This window comes from Canis aureus, chromosome 31 (assembly GCF_053574225.1).
Source record: "Canis aureus isolate CA01 chromosome 31, VMU_Caureus_v.1.0, whole genome shotgun sequence".
Lineage (NCBI taxonomy): Eukaryota > Metazoa > Chordata > Mammalia > Carnivora > Canidae > Canis > Canis aureus.
The window spans coordinates 37367162-37390759 of NC_135641.1; the positions used below are offsets into that span (position 1 = coordinate 37367162).

Below are 23598 nucleotides of genomic sequence, written 5' to 3' on the forward strand. Positions count from 1 at the left end.
TTAACTAACTGCCTCCTGAACCACAGGCACATATTTACAACACAGTGAAAAGTAATTTCCAATGAATTCAGACCCTTTGGTCATTGGAGGTAGTGAGACTGAAGAAGACCTTGTTTTCCTAAAGATTCAAGAAGGAATCTAAAAATTCATTCAATAAATTATTTCAAAAATATTGTAGTTTAGTCTCACCATATGGCTATTTAAAGACGAAAGAAAGAGTTAAAGAGGGGAAACATATGGGAAAGAATCGTGGATGGCAGGAAGGAAAAAGTGAGATAAATCCAGCAAAAGAACCAGAGGAAAACATGGAAGCAGGACAAAATAAAGATCTTCACAAGAGGAATAAATCTGTTTCCCAAACTCTTCCTATCAAGGGGCATAAAGTCAATATTTTTTAGTTTTCTCTATCACAACGACTTAATTCTTTCATTGTAGCACAAAGTAGATGGCATATAAAAAATGCACAGGGGTTCATTTCAGTAAAACCTTACAAAAATCAGGCAGCCACCTGATTGGCCCACTGGCACCTTTTGTTGACCTCTACACTAGAGGAAGGGTCAACAAATGAGAACAGCAGACTTCTCCTATAAGGGCCACATATATTCTGCTGTTTATTCTGCTTTGTTGCTGTTGGGTTTTTTGCCTTTTTTCTTTTACAGCCCTTTAAAAATATAAAAGCCATTCCTAGCTACAGACTATAAAAAGTAACTGTGGGCCAGATTTATCCAGTGGGCAGTAGTCTGCCTGGCCTTTGTAGGCCATACCTTTCTGTGTCATCTGATTCTAATTTTGCAGCCCTGAAAATTGTAAACAATTCCCACAAAGCAGAATAATTTTTGCCTATAAAATGGCATGTAAATTCTGTTCTATAGAGATCCACTGACTTCCCTTAATCACTATGGAAGAAGCTAGTTGTGCCTCTATTTGCATGTTCATGTTCATATCCTCAATTTATAAATATCTTTTTTTAAAATTTCCCTTTGAAGTAATTAGAGCATCTTACCAATTTCATCATTGGTAAGTTAAAAATACTTGACATATGATCCTTTTAAAATCTGTATGTGAATCATGATTATTTTTTTTTTTTATAATTAACCTTTGAACGCTGGCATGATCCTTATTTTCCACAATACCTACCAGGTTTGCCCTAGTGACCCTGATAATGGAGTAGATCCTCCCAGTGACCTTCAGACTGACCTTTAAAAGTGCCATCCATTCCCTGAAACCTTCTTCCCTACTACCTGGCCACTCTCCCACAACCCTCCTTAATCCAATTATTTGTCTGAAAAACCATCTCCCTCTAACCTTTAATTTAATGTGGTCTTTTGTTTGGTATACATGCTTAATGTTACTCATAAATGTTAACTTTAAGAAGGATTGGCAAAGATTACAGAGACAATTTTCAAAAGTCCTGGCAATGAAATAAAATGAACCTAAAAGCCCACTTTGACCTAAGAAGTGAATAATCCTACCCATGGGTCTATGTAATGACTTAAATACCCATTTGCTTATGGACTATTACTCAGAGATGAAAAGGAACAAGTGCTGCCACATATAGCAATATCAGTAAACCTCAAATGCATTATAATAAAAGAAAGAATTCAGGTTCAAAAGTCTATTACTGTATAATTATATTTTCATGGCATTCTGGGAAATGGAAAACTATAGGGAAAAAAGACAAATTCATAGTTGCCATCAATGGAGGTTGGGATAGGGATCAACTAGAATGGTACACAAGGGAAATTTGGGGAATAATAGAACCGCTTTCCCCTGGGGTATGGTAGTGATTACATGACGACTATATATGTTTTTCAAATTCATAGAACCAAACAGCCAAAAAATATGAAGATATTAGTTGAAGATCAAATGTCTTAAATTGAAAATATACCTAAATATACAACTCGCTATAATAATATACTAAACTTGCCATAAAAGTATAATACTATTTAAACTGATTTTAAGATTTAAGTTATAGCCAGAAGAAATACTTCACTGTCTTTTTTTGTAGTTTACTGAGCATTTGTTTAATCATGAATGGTGTTGGATTTTGTCAAACGTTATTTCTGTATCAATTGATTTGACTGTGATTTTCATCCTTTGTCCTGTAGCTGTGAAATATTACTTTAATTGATTTTTGAATATTGAAGTGGCTTTGCCTATCTGGGATAAATTCCACTTATTGTAGTATATAATTCTTTTTGATACATTTCATTGTTGGATTAAATTTGCTAATATAGTTAACACTTGAACAGCATGGGTTTGAACAACATAGGTCTACTTATTCATGGATTTGTTTCAACAAATACAGTACTGTACTGTAAATATTTTTCTCTTATGATTTTCTTTTCTTTAGCTTACTTTATTATAAGAATACAGTATATAATACATATAATATACAAAATTTGTGTTAACCAGTTGTTTATATTATCCGCAAGGCTTCTGGTTGATAGTAAGCTATAAACAGTTAAATTTCTGGGGGGTCAAAAGTTATATGTGAGTTTTCAACTATGCAGGGCATGTGGGGTGGTCAGCACTCCAGATCCTATATTCCTCAAGAGTCAACAGTATTTTGATGAGACTTTTTGCATCTATGTTTGTGACAGATAATGTCTATAGTTTTCATTTCTTTGGTGTGGCAAGGCTGACTTCACAGAATAAATTAGGAAGCATTTCCCATGTGTCTGGCTTCTGAAAAAGATTGTAGAGAATTAGCATATTTTTTTTCCTAAAATGTGTGGTAGGATTCACCAGTGAAGCCGCCTGAATCTAGTATTTTCTTCCTTGGAGGACTATTATTGATTAAATTTCTTTAATAATAGATTTTGGCTTATGCAAATAGTCTATTTCTTCTTTTTTGGGTGGCATCTATTTCTTCTTCTTTTTTTTTTTTAAGATTTTTTAATTCATTTATTCATGAGACACAGAGAGAGACAGAGAGAGAGAGTCAGAGACATAGGCAGAGGGAGAAGCAGGGTCCATGCAGGGAGCCTGACGTGGGACTTGATCCCGGGTCTCCAGGATCACACCCTGGGCTGAAGGCGGCGCTAAACCGCTGAGCCTCCCAGGTGTCCCGGATCTATTTCTTTTTGACTTTTGGCAGATCGTGTCTTTCAAAGAATTGGTCCACTTCATCTAGGCTATCGAATTTGAGGGCCTACAGTTGTTCATAGTATTTATTATTTTAATTAACCTTTTAATGTCCATGGAATCTGTAGTGATATTCCTTCTTTAATTTCTGATATTAGTAATTTGTTTCCTCTCTTCTTTTTCTCAGCTTGGATAGAGATTTTTGATTTTGTTGATCTTTTCAAAGAACCAGCTTTTAGCTTTATTGACTTTCTTGATTTCCTGTTTTCAATATCATTGATTTCTGCTCTAATTTTGATTTTTTCTTTTCTTCTACTTACTTTGGATAATTTTTCTCTTCTTTTTATATTTCCTTAAGATGGAAATTAGATGATTGATTTTTGGATTTTTCTTCTTTTTTAATATAGGCACTCAATGTTATAAATTTCCCCGGAAGCACTGCTTTTGCTGTATCCTACAAATCTCAATAAGTTGTATTTTCTTTTTCATTTAGTTCAAAAAAATTTTTAATTTTCTCTTTCAACCCATGTACAATTTAAAAGTGTGTTAATTTCTGAGTATCTCGGAATTTTCCAGCTATCTTTCTGTTATTGATTTCTACTTTAATTCTACTGTGGTCTGAGAACAGATATTGTATGACTTCTATTTTTTTGAATTTGTTAAGGTGTGTTTTATGGTCCAGAATGTGGTCTATCTTTGGTGTATGTTCCATGTGAGCTTGAGAAGAATGTCATTCTGTTGTTAGATGAATAGTTTACAGATGTCCATTATATCCAGTTGATTGTTTTTACTGATTTTCTACTTTCTGGTTCTGTTCATTTCTAATAGAAACTTCATCATCTCACTTTTTAATCTTTTTTACCATTTAAACCTTAGCCATACTCAAATATCAGTGATGCCCAAACCACAACGGTCTCTCACCGCCAGCCTTCTGCTCATGCTGTCCCTTCTCCAGAAGCATTCCTCTCCTTTTCTTTGCCTACCTTTTTTTTTTTTTTTTTTTTGCTTTAACTCCATCAGGCTAGATGCCAGTTCTTCCAGAAAGCCTTTCTAACACACCTCTACCCTAAAGATTAAGTGACCCTTCTAAGTGATTCCATAGTATTCCACAGTTGCTTTTATTGCAGCACTTTCCCTGCTACTTCTTACTACTTCTTTTACCTTCACTACATAATTTGCTTTCTTAAAGAAATCTGACTTGTTTACTTTGTATTTCTGTTACCTAGCACAGTGCCTAGCATACAGAGTAGGAGCTAAAATGCCTTTTAATGAACTAGGATAGAATTTTCAACCAATCTGAAAAATAAGTTTAGATGAAAGCTCTTCATAAAAATTGATTTATCCTGTGATTTAGTAAGCAATGACCATTCAGCATTTTTTGCCCGATTCACCATATTATGCTATCAAATTTTGCCATTGGAAAGTATAGTATTGAACAATGAATCCTGTTCCTTAATGAAACAAGAATAGATTATTTAAAATATAACTATAATTTGATTTTTATTTGGTATTTGTCATAATAATTCTTTTTAATCGCTTCTCTCAGAGGTGCTAAGCTACATGGTAGTTTCAGTTAATTAAAATTATTTCAGAGTCAGTGAAATTCCTTGATGCTTTTAGAGTTATTTCTAGAACTAGACTAGATATCTCACATTAAAACATAAAGCAAAGTAGCAGTCTAAAAGGCATCCAACACAATAAAGTCAGAATTGGAGTCTTATTATTAAGGATTGTCAATAAGTACCTAATGATTCTACTGATAATTAACTGGTTTCAAACAAGAAAGTAACAAAAACAAGTTAACTGATATTTCAATGAGGAAAGTAACAAAAGCTTTAAAACTTTCTAGGAACAAGTTGTTTTTGAAAGTTGATGTGATATATGCCAACATTAGTATATTAACCAAAATATGGAGATAAAAACTGGAATGCAGTAAAAGAAGTGTAGAGTATACAGTGACTTCATTAAATGTTGAACATTTATTAATCTCCTTTCACCTAAGGAAGCAACATATTATGACTAGGAAGCGTGAATAATTTAATAGGCTCTGGCAAAATGAAGCAGAAATCTTGGCATATATCATATTGTTTTTTGCAAAAGAAAATTCAAAAATGTGAATTTTCATTGGTATTTGGCTAGGTGCCATTTACACTGTAGAGAGAAAAATCTTTAGAATTCATGAGTTAACTTGTGTTAACCTAAAAAGATAATATCTATATGAGAAAAATTTTAATATTCCAAGAATCAGCATTATAACGTCAGATTTGGGGCAACCACAAATATCATTTAGTTTGATCTCTTGCACCTTTTATCAGAACCACTCGGTACTCATATTTTTCTCCAGAGTTGAGCTGTTAACTCATCCCATTAATTATCTGAAAGCAAGAAACTCTTCTTCATACTTCATATAAATCCCTCATGTACACACGATGTTATCATACCAGAACACATGAGTTATATTAGTATGACATGCCCTATGGCCCGCTGTGAGTTTCAGGATGATAAATCTGCTAAATAAATAGGATGTTTGTACTCTGTTGTGCACACACTTGAGCAGCCTGTTTCCTTCTTTAAAATGGATTTCAGAGAGTGACTCCCAAAGACCCAGAGACTGGCCCACAAATTAGTGTCAGCTAAGCCAAGGGCAAATGAGGAAAAAAACCAAAAACAGAAACAAAAACATAGCAGAGTTTTATAAGGAAATATTTTGCTAATTTTAAAGGAATATTTTTTTAAATACTTTTTTTTTTATCTGGGTTACCTAACATATCCTTTCATTTTAGAAATAATGATGAAAGCATATAGTATTTTTGTTGTTGTTTTTAGTTACTTTATTTGAAAAGTTAAAAATTGTCAATTCAATGTCAGTTAATGAATTTGAAATTTGCTTGCATATTTATAAAATACTCAAATTAGAAACTACTATTTTACAATATGACTTTGTAATAGAAGCTACTCAAGTAAGTTAAATTTTAGATGAAAAACAATCTATATTTTATATATACATATATAACCATACAGATGTGAATATATATGTTTATATAATTATGTTTGAAGATTCCATATTAAGCAAGGATTTTCTTAAGAAGATCTAAAATGACAAGAACTTGACCCATCCCCTATTTTCTATCAGTTATATTGCCTAAAAACAATTTCTTCCAATTGAAGTTTAGAGCTCTCAGCCTTCTAGGAAGTCCTGACCCTCAAACAAACAAACAAACAAACAAACAAACAAACAAAAGTTTAGAGCTCTCTTTGTCTGCTTTTTAGCATGTGTTGCTAAAGTCCTTGGTTTGCCTAATTTTCTTTGACTTTTCTAGGCTAAAACAAGTTTTTACCTCTAATCTCTCAAAGCACTTCTAATTCATTGGTTTCATTCAGCTGTTGAGTATCTATTAATAATGTCAGGCCTAGGCGAGGTAGTCAAAACTGTTAGACCAAGCCCATAACTATTCTACCCCACAGAAAAAAGATAAGACAAAACCTTAATTTGTCTTCAATTTCATCCTACAGGAAGAAAATGAAAGCTTTTTACAGGAGTATTTTTTCCCCAAACAATAGAATGTGAGACAGGATCCATGTCTACATTAGAAACATGCCATGGAATTTTTTTTTCAGATCTTGCCTGGTTTCCCCATCAGCTATTCTTCATTCTATTATTGAAAAACATGCACTTCTTTTAAAGCTGGGTCAATTTGTTATGAGCAAAAGTGATTTTCTATTGAAAGAAGCCTCTTGAAATATTTTCCGTAAGCAATGCATATGTAAAAACACACAAACATTTCTCCACAGTTACACTGTGAAGTACTCTCCAGCTTAATGACCACCTTTCAGCTGTGAACTGTCTCCATTTTGTCAGCAGGACGACTCTAGAGCCTATACTTTCCCTCATTCATTTAAAAAATATTTATTTCATGTTTATGATATTCTGGTCACTGTGTTTGGCATGAAAAAATCAAGTAGTGAACAGTACAGACAAGGAAACTACTGTGCTTTAAGTTTTCTAACAGCACATACCAACTGTTTAGCTGTCCTTAACTGACATAAACAACTTGGAGCTGTCAAAGAATTTTAGTTCGGTTTAAACCTTATTTGGGGGACATATCAAAACCAATTTCAATTTTGAAATACCACTTTTCTTCTTTAAAATCGGATACATAGGTGCCAATGTAGCTCATTGTAAGGATGCTAATCCTTTCTTTGTGAAATGGGCGACCATTGAAGTGTTTTGAGAAGCATGACTTGTACATTAACAGAGCGACTCCAGGTGCTGTGTTTAAGCATAGAATGTAGGGAGGTATGGCCTGAAGCAAAAAACCAGTAAAGGGTCTGTTGTAATAATACTGCTTAGAAATATGGTGTCTCTATCAGGCTGGTAGCTGTGGAATGGGTGAAAAAGTAGTCAGATTCTAGATACATTTTGAAGGTAGAGCTTATAGGATTTCATCTGGGATTGGATGTGATGTTGGAGGAAAACAGAGTAGCTGAGGATGATTCCATGATTTTGGGTTTGAATAAATGGAGGATCTGAAAGGGGCTGATTAAAACGGGACATTTTAAAGTTTATTTTTGGAATGCTAAGATTGAGATGACTATAAAATATCCAGGAGGAAGTTCAAGTAGGCAGGTGAATATATGAGCCTGGGATTCAGGACAGAGAGAGGGGCCTAGGATAGAGTTATAAATTTTGGACTCATTAGCATATAGATGGTTTTTAAAGCCATGAGACTGGATAAGATCATTAATGGAGTGAGTTAAGAGAGAAATGGTCTTAGGACTAGCTCTAGGCACGCTGATGTCAAGAGATTGGTGGGGGGAGGATTAGGGAACAGCAAAGGTGATTATAAAATAGAAAGAAAACTGGTGGAGTATGAAGTCCTAAAAGCCAAATGAAGAGAGTGCTCCAGAGAAGAGAGTGCAATTCAATGGCCAGCTCCTAGTCCTCATTCCCTTGATCCATCCACTGCATTTGAAACATTGAATTTCTCTACGTGGAAGACCTTTGTGACCTTGCCAAATGTAGTTTCAGTGCAGTAGTGGAGTGAAAAGCTTACTCAAATGAGCTCAGGAGAGACCAAGAGGAGAACTGGATACAGCAAGCATTTTCCCACATGCTGTGACGGATGGAAAGCAATGGAATGGAAGCTGAAGGGAGAAGTGGGCCAAAGAATGTTTTTTTGTTTTTTTCATATGGTAAAAATTTATATTTATATATTTTATATAAAGTTTGTATCTTTGTGGGAATTATTTAGTAGAGAGGACAAATTAGTAATATAGAAGAAGAGTGTCTGGATCAATGGCCTTCAGTAAAGATGAAAGGATAGGGAACAGTTCATGAAGGAAGACAGGAGCCCTAATAAATTATAACTGGTAATTATAAATTATAAATTATAACTGGTAAGCAGAACAAATGGGCAGGTAAATGTGAATTAGTGGATAAATGGGCGATAGTACCTGGTGGAAATTCTTTTTTTTTTTTTTTTTTTTTTTTTCCTGGTGGAAATTCTTTTGTGATTGTTCCAGTGAGAATAAGAATGGGTCTGAAATCATGAGGTAGAAGAGAGAAGAGATGGTATGAGAATCATCTGGGATACTGGGGAGAGAAAGGATTCAGGGATTCTGACAGAGTCAGAAATGAACCATTGGAGTATTTCATAGTTTTTGCCTGGAGCAGTGGAAGAACCAGTAATTGTTATGGGCTATGAAGCTAAAAAAATAAATTAAGACCAGTTGTGATTTACTTATCTTAATTCATTTTTGGATAATATTGGTCTACAATGTTTGGACTTGGGGAAATTCCAGAGATGCTTAGAAAAGGCGCCCCCTCATGGAAAAAAAAATGCAGAAAATTGAGATGTAATATTTTAGACATTTGATAGTTCCTTAAAAACTATACTAGCTTGGATAGAAACGAATTAATTTCTGGATCTTCATCCAATATGTTAAATTATATATATTTTTTAACTTGGAAGGTTGTTATGTTAGGTTTGAGCCTAAAGCATTTGGAATGTAAAATTGAAGTTCTAACAGAAACTTAATGCGGAGAATATGTTTTCGCTCTTTTGATGTGAAACACATTCATAAGATTACGGAAACATTTTCAGTCTATGGATGGGTTACTGCTGCATGAAAAAAGGGAATGAAAAGGTAAACATGATGCTTTTTCCAAGACATGCCAAGTATCTTCTTTTGAAACAAAGTTTTGAATAAAATCATTTCCTAAATGTCTTGTTCTCTGAAGCAGGAAAGACTCTGGAAGTGTTTACTGTGCTTTTGGCCAACATCAAATTCTCAGTCTTCAAAAACACAGCTAACATTTTTCTCTTTGGGGGACAGGAGACATGCTAGCTACAGGTTCAGAGAACTTTTATCAGCTCATGAAGTTAAAAATTCCCAGTGCTCTCTACTACACGTAGAAGGCGCACTAAAAAAACCTTGTTGGACCAATCAATGGATATGCGATATCATGTAATATTCTCTCCTTTTTCTGAGACAAATCACAAACATTTGCTTTGAAATAAAAATCTATTATTCTCTTGTGTGCTTTACGAGGCAAAATTCCGTGTCTTCGATTCGAAGGAATTTTTATCTGAGCAAGGTTCAAGCAGGAGTTAGCTAACTTCCCTTTTGCGCCTTCTGCTAGTTCTGAAACTACAGAAGAGAAGCAAGAAACCAAATACTGAGGGATATTTTGCACACATACCACTTCGGCTAAACCCAAGCCAGATGCAAACAATTCAAGAAATAATGGAACTGAAGACAGCCAAGTTTTCAGGGATCCATAGAGGTTTGTACCCTCTGCTGTCATTGTTTCCGTCGTCCAGGTTCCCTTATACCACAGTGTAGACAACTCCCTGGAAACAATGCTCACTGTTATCCTGCTCCAGTAGCACAAGAATCCCTTTGATGAGCTCTAAGAGGTTGGTAACAATACCTTCTAAAAGGCCAGGTTGCTAGGTAACAGCTTGTTTCCTTGGTCACAGTGAATATATGGAAGACCCCCAAAAGAGGCAGCGGATTCTTGGTGGACAGCTCTCATATCCCTCCTAGGAACATGATGAAAAATGTCTTTGGAAAAATAGCTTTATGAAGGCCACAGGAACTTTCTGTACCAGCCAGACATGTCCGAAAGGTAAGAAAGATGAAATGCTAAAAGTAACCTTAGACATTACTTGAGAGAAAACAAACCTAGATAGGGTTCCTGGATTAAATTTCATTTGAAAATAAAAAGTCATGCAACCTGTATTACTGATGATGATTGCTTTGAGAGAGAAGCAAACTTCACTGTCACCCTCTCTCCTACGACCATGCAACTAGTTACAAATGCAATTCAATTGATCACTGTGACAGAGAGAGAAGTGGCCATAACTGTATTAGCAATGGTATGTCTATAGGCACCCAGGGCTTTTTGGGAGAGCATGTGTGAATTTAGGAGAAAGGCAAGAAAATCAAAAGTAGACAGCTGCTAGTTAACATTTGTTAGTCATTAGTTAATATTAGTTAATATCTATAAACTAAGTTTAAATGAAGTTACTATGACAAAAACAGGACTTTTACTAGCTCAATAAAGCCCAAAATCAGAATAAGAAGCCAAAACCCAATCCTTGTTTCCTCACTTTTAAATTTTATAGCTTTTCATAAGTGTTTCCCAAAACATTCCAATTATTAGATAACATACAATTAGAGGGTTTGCAAGTTTCTTGAATTTTTTTTGTCTATTTAAAAATATATATATATTATTTATTTATTCATGAGAGACATAGAGAGAGAGCAGAGACATAGGCAGAGGGAGAAGCAGGCTCTCCACAGGGAGCCTGATATGGGACTCGATCCCAGGAACCCAAGACCATCACCAGAGCCAACGGCAGAGGCTCAACCACTGAGCCACCCAGGCGCCCTGAATTTTTTTTGTCTTTATGTTGGTGTGTTATTTGGCTTTCATCTTTCAAAAAATGACATTTGCGCCTTTAATTTTCAGGATTATGTACATTGTGGTTTCATATGAGTGTGTGGAATTTATGGGTAGCTTCCATTTACTGCCTACAGCTAAGAGAGGAATCATGTTTAGGTGTGGGGTTTATAGACTGAAGCAGTTCCCTTACCAAAGTTCCATTTTGGTCAGCAAGCTGTGGATATCTCAAACAATGCCTCGATGTTGTTGATTTTAATGTTAAAAACTGTGTCATAATTTGGAGAAATGGACATATGAAATGGTTCTTAAATGGGTAAGAAGTTCTGTGAAGACATATATACTTTATTTCCCCCCACTTGCTAACACCCTTTGATACACACTATCGGAGATTTATTTGTGAGCTCTAGATTACGTGGTATTTATGATCAGCATTACTATTTTTAAATGAGTAAATATCTCTAGAATAATTTTAGACACAGTGTAACTAGTGATGCCCAAACTACAATTCAAATTTTAATCTTTAAATTTGGAAGGAAGAAGGAAGGAAGGAAGGCTGAGAGAGAGAAAGCAAAAGCAAAAAATTCTCAGTGCTAGTGTTTGTTCAATCACATTTCTGCACATCATGAAACAAGAGAACTATTCACACTACCTTCCTCATATACAGTCATTTTCATTTAGGTTTTTTATAGTTTTATCCCTGGTCACAAGATCTACCTCAATCCCTTATTATCCTGTAGTGTCTCTATTCTTCTCTCCTGTAGGGTTGTATGTGTTGAATTCTCTATTATAGCAGCACATGGTGTAGTAAAACATTCTTCAAGCATTGAAAACCTTTTAAGTAGCAGCTACATGTGTGGCTACAATAAAGTTCTCAAAATTTCTAAATATCATCTTGTAGAGGGGATACAAGAGATTCTCAATCTCTTTCTCTTCATTGCTCTGGCATTTTACTATATCTATGCTTCTATAAGTGTCAGTAAACCCACTACTGGTTATTGAGGTTTACAAGCTTTCCCTCTGGAGAAGTTTGGTAGATATTTGTTCTTTTGCCTTTGTTGTACTTTAATTTGGGAGCCTATTTGTGTTTATAAGAATATTCATGGAGCTGAAGAACAGGATGAAAATGCATCCTGTATAAAACTGCAAAATTCAAAGACACTAAGTTCACATAAATTTTAAATCTGACTTATTCAGACAGAAGAAGAGAAATAACTCTAGTTGTGCTTTTATCAGAATGTATTGTTATATGGTTTTAGAATCAACAATCTAAATAATTTGTTCAAATCAGTTAAGATTCCAGGTTGTGGGTCCTGAAATGCTTCTGGAATATCTGTAAAACACATTTTTTGGGGAACAATGCTGAAGGGGAGAAAAATATACCACCCAAAATATGCTGCTTTGGGATAATGATTATTTTGAATAAAATTTGTTGAGAAACAGCTGGTGTAAGAAGGACACTCTGATCCTCCTTTGTCTTCCTGAAAGCAGGAAATAAATCTCCCATGTGAAGGTATCTTCCCTGTAGCAGGAGGGCGGAAGGCATTGTAATCACCAGAGACTGGGAAGTTAGGGCCAAGGAGGGTGTATAAACAAATATTTACTACTCCAAGCCCAAACTTCTTTGACTTGTCAATTCTTCAAAAATTTGCTATTTCTTAGTCTAATTTGGTCACTTTGAGTTCCATATTTTCACGGGCAACTGTACATATGAAATTAAATTGTTTTTCTCCTCTTAATCTGTCTTATGTCAAATTAACTATAAGACCAGCCAAAGAACCTAGAAGAAAAGAAGGGAAAAATTTTCTACCCCTACATTTTATTGGTATATTATTGTTTACTCAATTAATGAGTTTAGTTTCAGGAGCTTCATTTAGAGCCATCAGAAATTTAAAGACCTGGTATACTTGACCTGCCATTTCAGATGAACACATTATAATATCAGATTTCCTCCTGACTTTATGAGTACTCCATTCAGAGTATTTCTATTATCTCGTTATCATCTCTACTATGCAGATATGTACAATCATTCCCATATTACAAATGAGTAAAATACAGGCAGAGAGAGCACAGGGATTCTGTATTCAAAAAAAATTAAAAAATAAAAATAAAGAATGGCCAAAGAAATAAGAAAGACTAGATTAATTAGAATAATATTCTCCTTTCATCAAGAATTAATGCTCTAGAGTCCATGGGAATTTTTTTCTAGCATTTACTTCAGAAGTGCCTGGTCTTAGCAAGATCCCATAAGATTTTAGAACCTAATATTTTGTGGAGAGAGAGAGGGGGAATTTGAAGATTGGAGAAAAGTGACCTTGGCTAACTTAAAAATAAGACTGAGGTGCTTTCCTTCCTTCCCAAATACAAAGTTTGCACGATGCAGCAATGAGCATAAATGGAATGCTTCGAAATTGAGTCATACAAATGCAATTCTGACATCCCTAAGTGTCTGAAAGGAGTCCCCTGGCCTTTTGTAGGATGGGTGTCCAACAGTCTTTCGACTCGAGAGCTTCAGCTTCTCCTCAGAAATTAGACCATCCGCCACTTCCTCCTTTGCTCCCCTTACAAAGTTCCATAATCACCAACTTGACACTTTAATTAAACAGATAGCGCCCAGTGTGGCCGACGATTTATGAGGTGTATACATTCGTGACTGTAAAGGACGCTGCAATCTTCTGATGAAAGGTGCTCATGAATTGATAAGTTACATCATTGTTGCTTTTTATCCAGCAGTCTCAGCTCACCTGATTCCTTCTTGTTGGCCATTCTACACTTTTTAAAACCAAGAATAGATGGCCAATTCTGATAATGCCATCTATTTTAAAGACACTATAAATCACTGCTGACAAATGCTGTACAGTTTTAACCGTGGCACCTTCTCCATGGCAGCTTTATATTGGGGCATTAATAAAATTAATTTCTCTTTCATAAAGGTTTAGATTTGTAATTTATGATAACTGTTTGTTCACTGCAGGCAGAAAGATTAAAAATGAGTAAACCAATATACCAACTAAACTGCATGTGTCTGGTTTTATTTTCTTTTGTGGAGGGGAGAAAGGAGAGAGTTTTAAAAACAGCTTGATGTTATCTGGAATGGCGTCCCCATAGGTTCTACTACTCAAGGCTGAACTTTTGTTTTCAGTAAATAATAGCTGCTCAGATTTACATGTTCTATTAACTAGTGCAATTATTTACATGTAGTTAAGTGGAGCAACCGGAAGGAGAAAATCAGTATTAATGATTTTCCTTCATAACAACTGCACCCTAATAATGATAGAGCTTTACAGTTATTTCAAGAATCACAATAGCTTGTATGAATCTAAACTGAATCCCAGTGGCTAAGAGCACTCGGTCATTTACTAACGTGTCTTGGACAAGTTTGCCACCTCCCTATACCTCAACTTCTTCATCTATAAAATAATAATGTTGATTATGTTATCAAAATATAAGCAAAATGATAATATTCATCAAAATAATCACCACTTTATTTGGTGACTGTGATGCATAAGTGAATTAATCCACATAGAGAAAGCTCTTGCTACCATGCCCAGCATATAGCACATGCTTTTTTTTTTTTAAGGATTTTATTTATTTATTTATTTGAGGAGGAGAGGGAGGGAGAGAGAGTCCCAAGCAGATTCCCGCTGAATGCAGAGCCCAACTCAGTGATTGATCTCATGACCTTGAGATCATGGCCTGAGCAGAAACCAAGAGTCTGATGCTCAAGCGACTGAGCCACCAGGTGCCCCTTGAAAGTGCTTAATAAATGTTAACTGCAATATCATTGCATCTGTAACAGTGGTAGTTGTCATCACAGCAGTGATGTTACACAACAGACAAAAAAAACCCATCAGAGTCTACATCATCTTCCGAATATTAAAGAAAAGGATCTGTCCATTAGAGATGCCAAGTGTCTTGCGGAGATACCTGCAGTATCTGTTGCTCAGATTCCTAGGACTAGTAGGTCATGACTTCAGTGATGTGTGCTTCAAGACAGCTGCAGATGAAGCAGACATTTGAGTTAGTGGCATAACCTGAAAGATGCCCCCTTTTCTTTCTTTTTTAAGCTACAGATTCAGAAATTATCTTATTTTGCTGAGATTTCTCCCTAAAAAGCAGACCAAAGAAAAATTGTATTTGAAATTGGGGACAGAGGTAACAGAACAAAGAAGACTTAGAGAATGCCCCTGTGGTTTCTGCGATATTCCAGCACAGTGCCCTTCAGACGCTGCACCCTGGTGTGCTGCACAGAACAACATGAGGGTGTGAGGGACAGAAATTGGACTTGTGAGCCAAAGGAGAGGTTTCCTGCTGAAAGACCATCGACTAGTCATCTATTGGTTAGAATCTTCTCAGATAACCTGCCCATAGATGAAACTCTTGACCATACTTCAGTTTACTGAAGTGGAAGGAAAAGAAAAGAGAGAAAAAGGAAGAGAGATTGGGGGGTTAGCAGTTTATTTATTTGTGTTACCAAGTTTTAATTATGGCATAAAGAGGTCTCCAAGTTTAAATCCCAAAATCATCTAAGGTGAACTAAGATGACGAGATAATTTTCAGTTATTTTTAAACTTCATTTCACCTTGAAAGGGCACCTGTAGTCTGTAGCATGACACAAGAAAAGTAGAGTAAAACCCCAATCAACTGGATTTCCCTTGTCAACTCCTTAAAAAATTATTATTATTATTAATTATGTGGCTTTATTTTTTTCCCTTGTGCCTTCTATGGAGAGACTGTATAGCAAACTATGACCATTTCTCATACTGCAAGTTTAAAAAAAAAGAGAGAGAGAGAGATCTCTAGCTTATTTTATTATCACCGTGTAACCTTCACTGGAGTTTAGAGTAAGAAGATAACAGTCACTGACAAAGGTTTAGCCACACCCATTATCCTAGTTTCCTGATTTCATTTTGGCAGAAAAAGCTAGCATATTTTAATGAAGACAAAAGAGCCAACAAAGTCAGATCTCTGTTTATCTCGATATATCATTCTATTTTCTCCCAACTCTTTCTGGTTATTGGCCAAAACTCCAGTTATTGATCACGGAACATACCTGCCTCAGGAATAATAAATATCACAATTTGCTATTATTCTTCTAATGTTTATTAATTTGTCTCAGTGGCAAGACACACTTTGGGGTTTTCAAGAAACAGCATCTAACGATCAATGAATTGTTCCAGTGGGAAAGATATGAGAGATATACCTTTTCTGACTTTTTCACATAATTAAGACCAAGTTCTTGATTTGTTATTGAGTTACAGATGGAGGAATAATTTTCTCTTTGATAAGAGGGCACAGTTATCTTTTTATCAATGACACAGTAATGCTATTTTTGGAATATGATGTAGCTGTTATGCTCTTCTCCTGTGCCAGCCCAGTTAATACATGAAAAATAAAAGACATTTCTATATTGTACTTTATGAAGGCACACTTATATACAGGAGACATGTGGTTTCTTTTAAGCAAAATTGCTGCAGAGGCATAATAATTGTGTCATAAAACATAGAAGGTTGTCTCAAGATTTTTGGAGCCTGAGGAATGATCTATCAAGAGTAAAAAGAGGCCAGAAATAAAGACATATGATGTCTACTTTTACTTAACATGAAAAAAAGCATATTTAGACATTATTTTAAAATTGGCTCGAAATAATGTACAGCACCAATTACAGGAAGGGAAACTTGTAACCACTCCTGAAGAGATATGGAAAAGTGCAAGAAAAACAATGAAAAATAAACCAGAGAATGACTACAGGAGAGCAGAAAAGGCATTTTATATCTCAGCGGTATAAAAGCAGGCACACAGAAAGCACTGGACCGTTGCTAAGAGAAACGATTGAATAGTCTTTCAAAGTGAGTAAAACTGATTGAAGAACCGGACTTTTTAATTTATTTGCCACCAATTTGTAGAAATGGAAGAGGTTGGGGGGAAATTTCAGGGAAAATGTAAGGGCCAGAAATAATGGGGAAACCAAGAGAGAGTTTAAGGATGCGGATGCTTGCCTGTAGAGATCTGCTGCCCTAGCTCCAGGAAGAATGATGTCCCAATATGAGGGCTGACCTCTTTATTCATATGGTACCACACAGACATGCAGTTGTGGGTACCACTCGATTCACATTTCTAAAACATGCGGTCCACGCAGACCCCCTGACCTTTGGGGAGAATTTGCCATAAGTGACTATTAGCCATAAAAATGTGCTTAGGACTGTGACAAGATGTCAAAGTCCTGCTGAGATCTAGGTCAATTTCTGGGGTATCATTTATCTTCTAAATGGAAAAGGTGGTCCTTCTAATGTGTTGCTATTGCTGCTCTATATAAAGGAGTTTACACATAAAGATTTTAAAAGAGATCCACACACACTTTGAGCATTTTCTTCCCCTCAGCTCCTCGGGTCAAAACACCAGCAGTCAGATTTGTCCGTCTAGTTCGTCGTACTACTCTGACCCAAATGAGTCACACGCTTGGTCAGCATTGTCAAGGAACAGAACACTCCATCCACGTTTGGATTCTGGAATATCATCCCTGGTAAATATTTTTTTTTTCTGGTAACTATTCTTAATTAGCTCTTTACCTAATGCTAAGCTTATGAAATGTCCTTTATCTTATAATGAACCTTTTTTTTTTTGTTAAGTGTATAAGCTTAAATCTACCCGTGTAACTGGGGAGGTGTGAAAGGTTGATACTCTAAGTCCCAACTCAGAAAGGAGACGGAAAGAAGCTAGAGAGGAGGAAGGAAGACAAAAGTGGAGATGAACACAAAAGGGAGTGACCACAAAAACAGAAATGCATGCCTTCCTCTCCCCCCACTGAGTTCAAATTCTGTCTCTAGTCTAAGGTTTCTCTCCCTTCTTTCTGGAATGTCCTTTGTCCACAAGATAAAATTTTTTCCTTCCAAACTCACCATTTCCAAGACTCTTCCCTAACCCATTTCAGGGGAACCATATGTGTTTCCTTTCTTTCCTTTATAGTTGTTCCACCTATCCCATTGGATCGAGATGAGTTACTCAAATATTTGCCTCCCAAATTATAGAAAATGAGTTTTTCAAGTACAAATACCATATTTTATTTAACTTTATATCCCTGGTGCCTGATATACAGCAGGGTACAGTATATATTTCTGAATAAATGAATGAAATGAAATGAAATGAAATGAAATGAAATGAAATGAAATGAAAGATACCAACTTTGAAATATTTATAGATCCAATGAATTAATCACTTGGTCCATCAGGATTAAAAAAGAAAAAGGAAAAGGGAAGACACAGATATTCACTATTCCTTTAGGGAGGAGGAACAGTCACTCAACTGCAGCATATTGACCGCATTACATAAATATAAACAAAGAAATGCAATGGCTCATTCTCCTATGAGGTCAGAAATTGCAAAATCAACCACGTAACTCCTTTAAAAAGCAAACAGGGTTTTGTACAAAATTAGATGTCAGTTGAAAAATGGAAACTATTGGGGTGCCTGGGTGGCTCAGCTAGTTAAGTGTCTGCCTTTGGTTCAGGTCATGATCCCAGGACCCTAAGATGGAGCCCCACATAGGGTTTCCTGCTGTGCAGGGAGCCTGCTTCTCCCTCTCACCCACCCCTCCCTCTGCTTGTGCTCTCTTGCTCTCTCTCAAATAAATAAATAAAATCTTTAAACAAAAATGGAAACTTTCTTTTCAAATACAGCTTTAGCTTAGATTCTTTTTTTTTTTTTTTCCTGGTAAGGTCATCATGAAACAGCACAAAAAGGCAATGGGGTATGGCAACTTCAGGGAATTTAACTTCTAAGTCTTATTCTATGATAGAAGTAAGACAAAAAAAATCTAAAAGCACATTGGAAGGAAAAAAGCTTCCATAAGCATGTGAGCTGAACAACCAAGAATAGTCCAGGGACCACATTCTCAAAAATGCAAGATTTGTGCTTCTTGGTTTTTTTAAAGAATATTTCTGAAGAATGAGTGAATTCCTTGGAAGCATGTTAGCAAATCCTCAGATTTTCTCATAGAATTACTCAAGTATTAATTAGCTTTTTCATATTGTTATTAATAAAGTAGAGAGTTTTTGTTATTAGTTCTGTTCTTTAAATAAAGACACTGAGATGTTTACTGGAACCACCATGGTCATTCAGTGAGTAAAGTAATGAAGACCAAAAATCAAAAATAAATGATTATTACAAAGCCACCTCTTTTCAACTTATTTTGAGTCAGCATGTTCCAAATTCGACTTCACAAAAATACCTGAGACCCACGTCCCGCTCCAAGAATAAAAGAATAAAAATAAAATAAAAAAATAAAAATCATTTTCTGTGATTTAAAAGTCCAGGGGAATACTTTGTGCATATAGACTCACAATGTATATTAGCATATAAAGGCTCTGCGGAGTCCTGTAGCAGAGAGAAATGCTTAACTTAGTTTAATCCAGAGCCCCATAAGCTTATTCAGTGGTGGAAATGTTTTTTATGTTAGTATTAGTCACACAAATTTACAGCTCAAGCGAAACAGAAGCTATATGAAGTGCTGCTCTGAGATGAAAGCAGTTGTTCCAAATACTGTAATGACATTTTTCTATATCAAATATTCTGGGTTTGTTTATGTGTATGACGATGGCTAACAGAAGATTGAATCTGTGGTGTATTTAGCATAAGGTTCTTTTCCGAGTAATATGCCTTTTGTTTGTGTTAACCTTGAAACCATCATAAGCTCTATAATATACAGGGAATTTTGACTGACTACAACCTCAATGATAGTAAACAATATAAAACTGTCCCAAATATGATTTTGGCACATATTCTGGTCAGTGATACACTGTCCAGAACAAGGAAGAGGACCACCTGAAATATTTCATTCAATACTGGCTACATTTGAAGAGGAATGTCAATAAACTGGAACTCTTCCCAAGGAGAATCATATGTTCATCTTGGATAGTTAATAATATGTAAACCATGATCTTTGAGCAATAATTGTATGACTTAGGAAGGAGATGACAACTGTCATGAACACTTAGCATAGCAGTCTCATGTGCCTTCTGCGTAGCCTCAAAAGGAAGAACTTTCACCACCAGAACAAGTTAAAGAGGCTGGAGAACCCATATAATAAAGAACCTGCAACAATTAGAACCGTTATAAAATGGAAAATGGAATGAGATTTCCCAATCTAAATCAACCAGATAGTTTCATTTTGTATTTTTGCTAGGCATTTTACATTTGGTAGAATAACCCAATGTTTTACTATTCCTTTACAGCCTATCAGATTTTATATGCGTACTAGGGCGGCGGTATGAAGAATTGTGATCTGTAGCCCCTAATATATATTCAGTAAATATTAAAAGATGGTTTATCAGAGGTGGCGCAAAGTGGATTCACGAACGGGTACACATACATATTTCTGTCATCATTTACCATCAAATATAAATCATTTCCAGGTGTTGGAGATGCCAAGTTGAATAAGAATACATAGTTTAGAATGAACTAAACGGACTTCTATGAGGACACCGTTAGGTACTGGGAGTTCAACTTGGCTGAATGTTTGATGATTTGTATTACTTTTACACATAACAGTAACTGAGTCACATATTTCCAGATGCTGTTTCTCTTCTCTTATTTTCAAGCTTCCATCAGACTCATTTAAGTACCTCACTTGGCACGAGGTAGAACAGGACATTCGAGGAAGTCAACTGCGTTGCCCAAGAGTAAGAGAAGGTAAAGAACAAGTGTGTGTATTTGTGTACATGCTCTCAGTAGATTTCATTTGTGGATTAAAGACATTACTTGGGTGGCGGGGACGATACTACTTGGAGATAGAAAAATTTCCTGTTTCGAGACCATAGAATTATTGATATAGTTCGTGAAGAAGCCTCTTTAAAGCACATTCACTATCTGATAATATAAATAGTAGATGTTCAGCATTAAATACCAGAAAAAATAAACAAAAAAGAACCTATAATTCAACTATCCAGACATAACCACCATGACTTTTATTTCCATTTAGTCTATTCTGAAAAGTATACACATATACTTCTTTATGAAATTGTACAAATGATTTTAGTTCTTGAGTTTTTCCACTTATCTTGTTAACGTGAGCATTTTTTCCATGCTATTAAACATTATCCAGGATGCGGTTTTTAAAGGTTGCATATTTCTCCATCATATGGATATTATTAAATATATTTAACCAATGATCTTTGTTAGAATTTTAGTTTATTTACAATATTTTATGAACATGAATGACACTGTCACTTCGATGAATAATTTCAACCTGACTTAATTCTACCGTTGCTTCTTAAAACACCAAATGGGAGTCTAAATAGACCAGATAGTTTCATTTCATATTTTCATTAAGCGTTTTAAGTTTGGTAGAATACACCAATGTTTTACTATTCCTTTTCATTCTATCAGATTTTACAAGTGCATTAGTGTGACAGTATGAAGACTTGTGATCTGTAGCCCCTAATACATATAATGTTTGATTTTTTAAGTACCTTTCAATAGATTCTACATTACATAAGAACAGGAATCAGGGCAGCCCAGGTGGCTCAGCGGTTTAGCGCTGCCTTGAGCCCAGGGCATGATCCTGGAGTCCCAGGATTGAGTCCTAAATCAGGATCCCTGCATAGAGCCTGCTTCTCCCTCTGCCTGTGTCTCTGCCTTTCTTTCTCTGTGTCTCTCATGAATAAATAAATAAAATATTAAAAAAAAGAACAGGAATCATACATTTCTCATATCTCTTTTGCATATTCTGAAAGCTGATAAAATAATATGAGACATAATTCCAGCTGCAGTGAGTATTTAATCTTTATAAAACATCAAATACCTTGGCTATCTTCCATCTGTATTTACAGACTTGCAGGTATACTGTATATTGTACAATTGTAATATTAATTTCAAAAAGGTTGCTTTATATATATTTGCCTGCTCATTTCCCTCTCTCTCGGTGGCATTACTTTACCACACAATGCCTTCCTTGTTTCACTCAAAATCAGTTGACAAAGGAAGATTTAAAATAGCATCATTTTCTGAAATGTTGAGTAAAACACGTCAGCTCTGTTTGCAGCTAAGCACTGACTCCTATTTTGAAAATATTAGTAGGTAGTACTACTACAGGTAAACTCAAGCTGTCTGATGGGGACCTGAGAGAGTATATTTTTCAAAGAGCCAGAAATTATGGGGGAACGAGGCAGAAAGGACACCAAAGGAAGTAGAGACCGCGTGTGTCACATGCGTAAGAAGTCCACAGGCAAAGAGGAAGAGATGGCTACACTGGGAACCAATGTGGGCAGAGGTCACTGGTTCTTAAACTTTAGTGTGGGAGCAGATTACCCAGAGGCTTATGGAAAATGCACTTTTCCAGGCCTAACACTCAAAGAATCTGATGTAATTAGGATGAAATGGGGCCTGAGAATATGCATTTGTAAAATTATCATGAAATCCTGTTGCAGATGATCTGAGGGGCATCCCATGAGAACACCTGTTTAGGATGTTTGGAGGGAAGAAACGTGAATAGAAAGTGGAAAGACTGACACAATTAAGGGTGCTGGCATTTGTGTGTGTGTGCGTATGGGCATGTGTGGTGGTTGATGACTGTGCTACAATGAGGCAAAAGGAAATTGTATTCTGAGCATGGGTTTAGAGAGAACTGCCAAACTGAAGACATTGGGGGATGACGGGAATAAAATGTAGGAGCAAACAGAAAACAAGTATGTGTAAAGAGAGACCAATGGCCTACCTCCTTCCCTGATTTAAGCACCAGATCATGTGCTGAGGTCATCAATCAACAAAACCAATTCCACATAAGGACCACAGTGGCCATTCATGCAGAGGACATCATCGCTCTGCAGAGATACGGAACATTTTCCTTCCATAGACCATTAACACCACCCAATCTCTCGCAAGTGACTAGTTGTAAAAGGAATGGAGCATGATCTAGGGGATGGAAAACATAGGGAAAATCCCATCACCTCGAACCATGAAGAAAATAGATGTCCCTTGTTCGTTGCCCTTCATTTTGTTTAAATTTTGTGTGTGCATGTGTGAGATGGAGAGCAAGTGCCTCTCAAAAGCATTCTAATAATAATTACCCTCCTTCCAGCTTAGAAACACCCATCAAAACTACTCCAGTCATCTCAGTTGCCCTGTTTGTATGCCTGGGAAGAGTTCTTAAGAGAAGAAAGCTTATCTGGCGTGTGACAAACAGCAATTTCCCAAGGCTCTGATGGCCAGATCAAGACTGACTTAACTCCTCCCAATTAAATGAAGCAAAAGAGCCAACTGTTGGCGGAATTCTTTTAAACTATAGATGCTTCTGTTTGAAAATCCCTCAGCGAGTTAATTCAGTCACTGCTGCTGAGTTACAAATCCAGTGAGGGGACAAAGAACAAATTCAGAGATAGCAGGTGAAATCCAACATTCCAGGGCTGTCAGATATTCCAGACTGTAGTTCTCAATTGCTAAGATAGATCTTCAATTATCAACCATGTCTGAGTTTTAAAAAGAAAGAATCCAATTTAATGTAACTCCTCACAGTGGAAGTAACCTTTGGCTTCCAACTTCAAAGAAATCTTTGAAAGCTGCTTTAAAAAAAAATAATTGAAAGAGTAGAAGATCGATAGGACTTCAAC

At 35.9% G+C, this 23598-nt stretch overlaps 1 protein-coding gene and 1 long non-coding RNA gene across 5 annotated transcripts in view; one reads left to right on the forward strand and one right to left on the reverse strand.

Annotated features, from left to right (window-relative positions):
• The first annotated feature begins 10069 nt into the window (after positions 1 to 10069).
• The window catches only part of LOC144302666 (acidic leucine-rich nuclear phosphoprotein 32-related protein-like), a 54105-nt gene continuing 40576 nt past the window's right edge, over positions 10070 to 23598 (forward strand). For all 4 annotated transcript variants that reach the window (XM_077880226.1, XM_077880224.1, XM_077880223.1 and 1 more), the window contains exons 1-3: positions 10070 to 10219; positions 17378 to 17519; positions 20593 to 20683. In XM_077880226.1, the coding sequence (XP_077736352.1) occupies positions 10209 to 10219; positions 17378 to 17519; positions 20593 to 20683 (244 nt within the window). In that variant the 5' untranslated portion in view covers positions 10070 to 10208. The remainder of the gene's footprint in view (positions 10220 to 17377; positions 17520 to 20592; positions 20684 to 23598) is intronic.
• The window catches only part of LOC144302667 (uncharacterized), an 86374-nt gene continuing 77384 nt past the window's right edge, over positions 14609 to 23598 (reverse strand). Inside the window, exon 3 of the long non-coding RNA XR_013369650.1 lies at positions 14609 to 14993. This is a non-coding gene — a long non-coding RNA (uncharacterized LOC144302667). The remainder of the gene's footprint in view (positions 14994 to 23598) is intronic.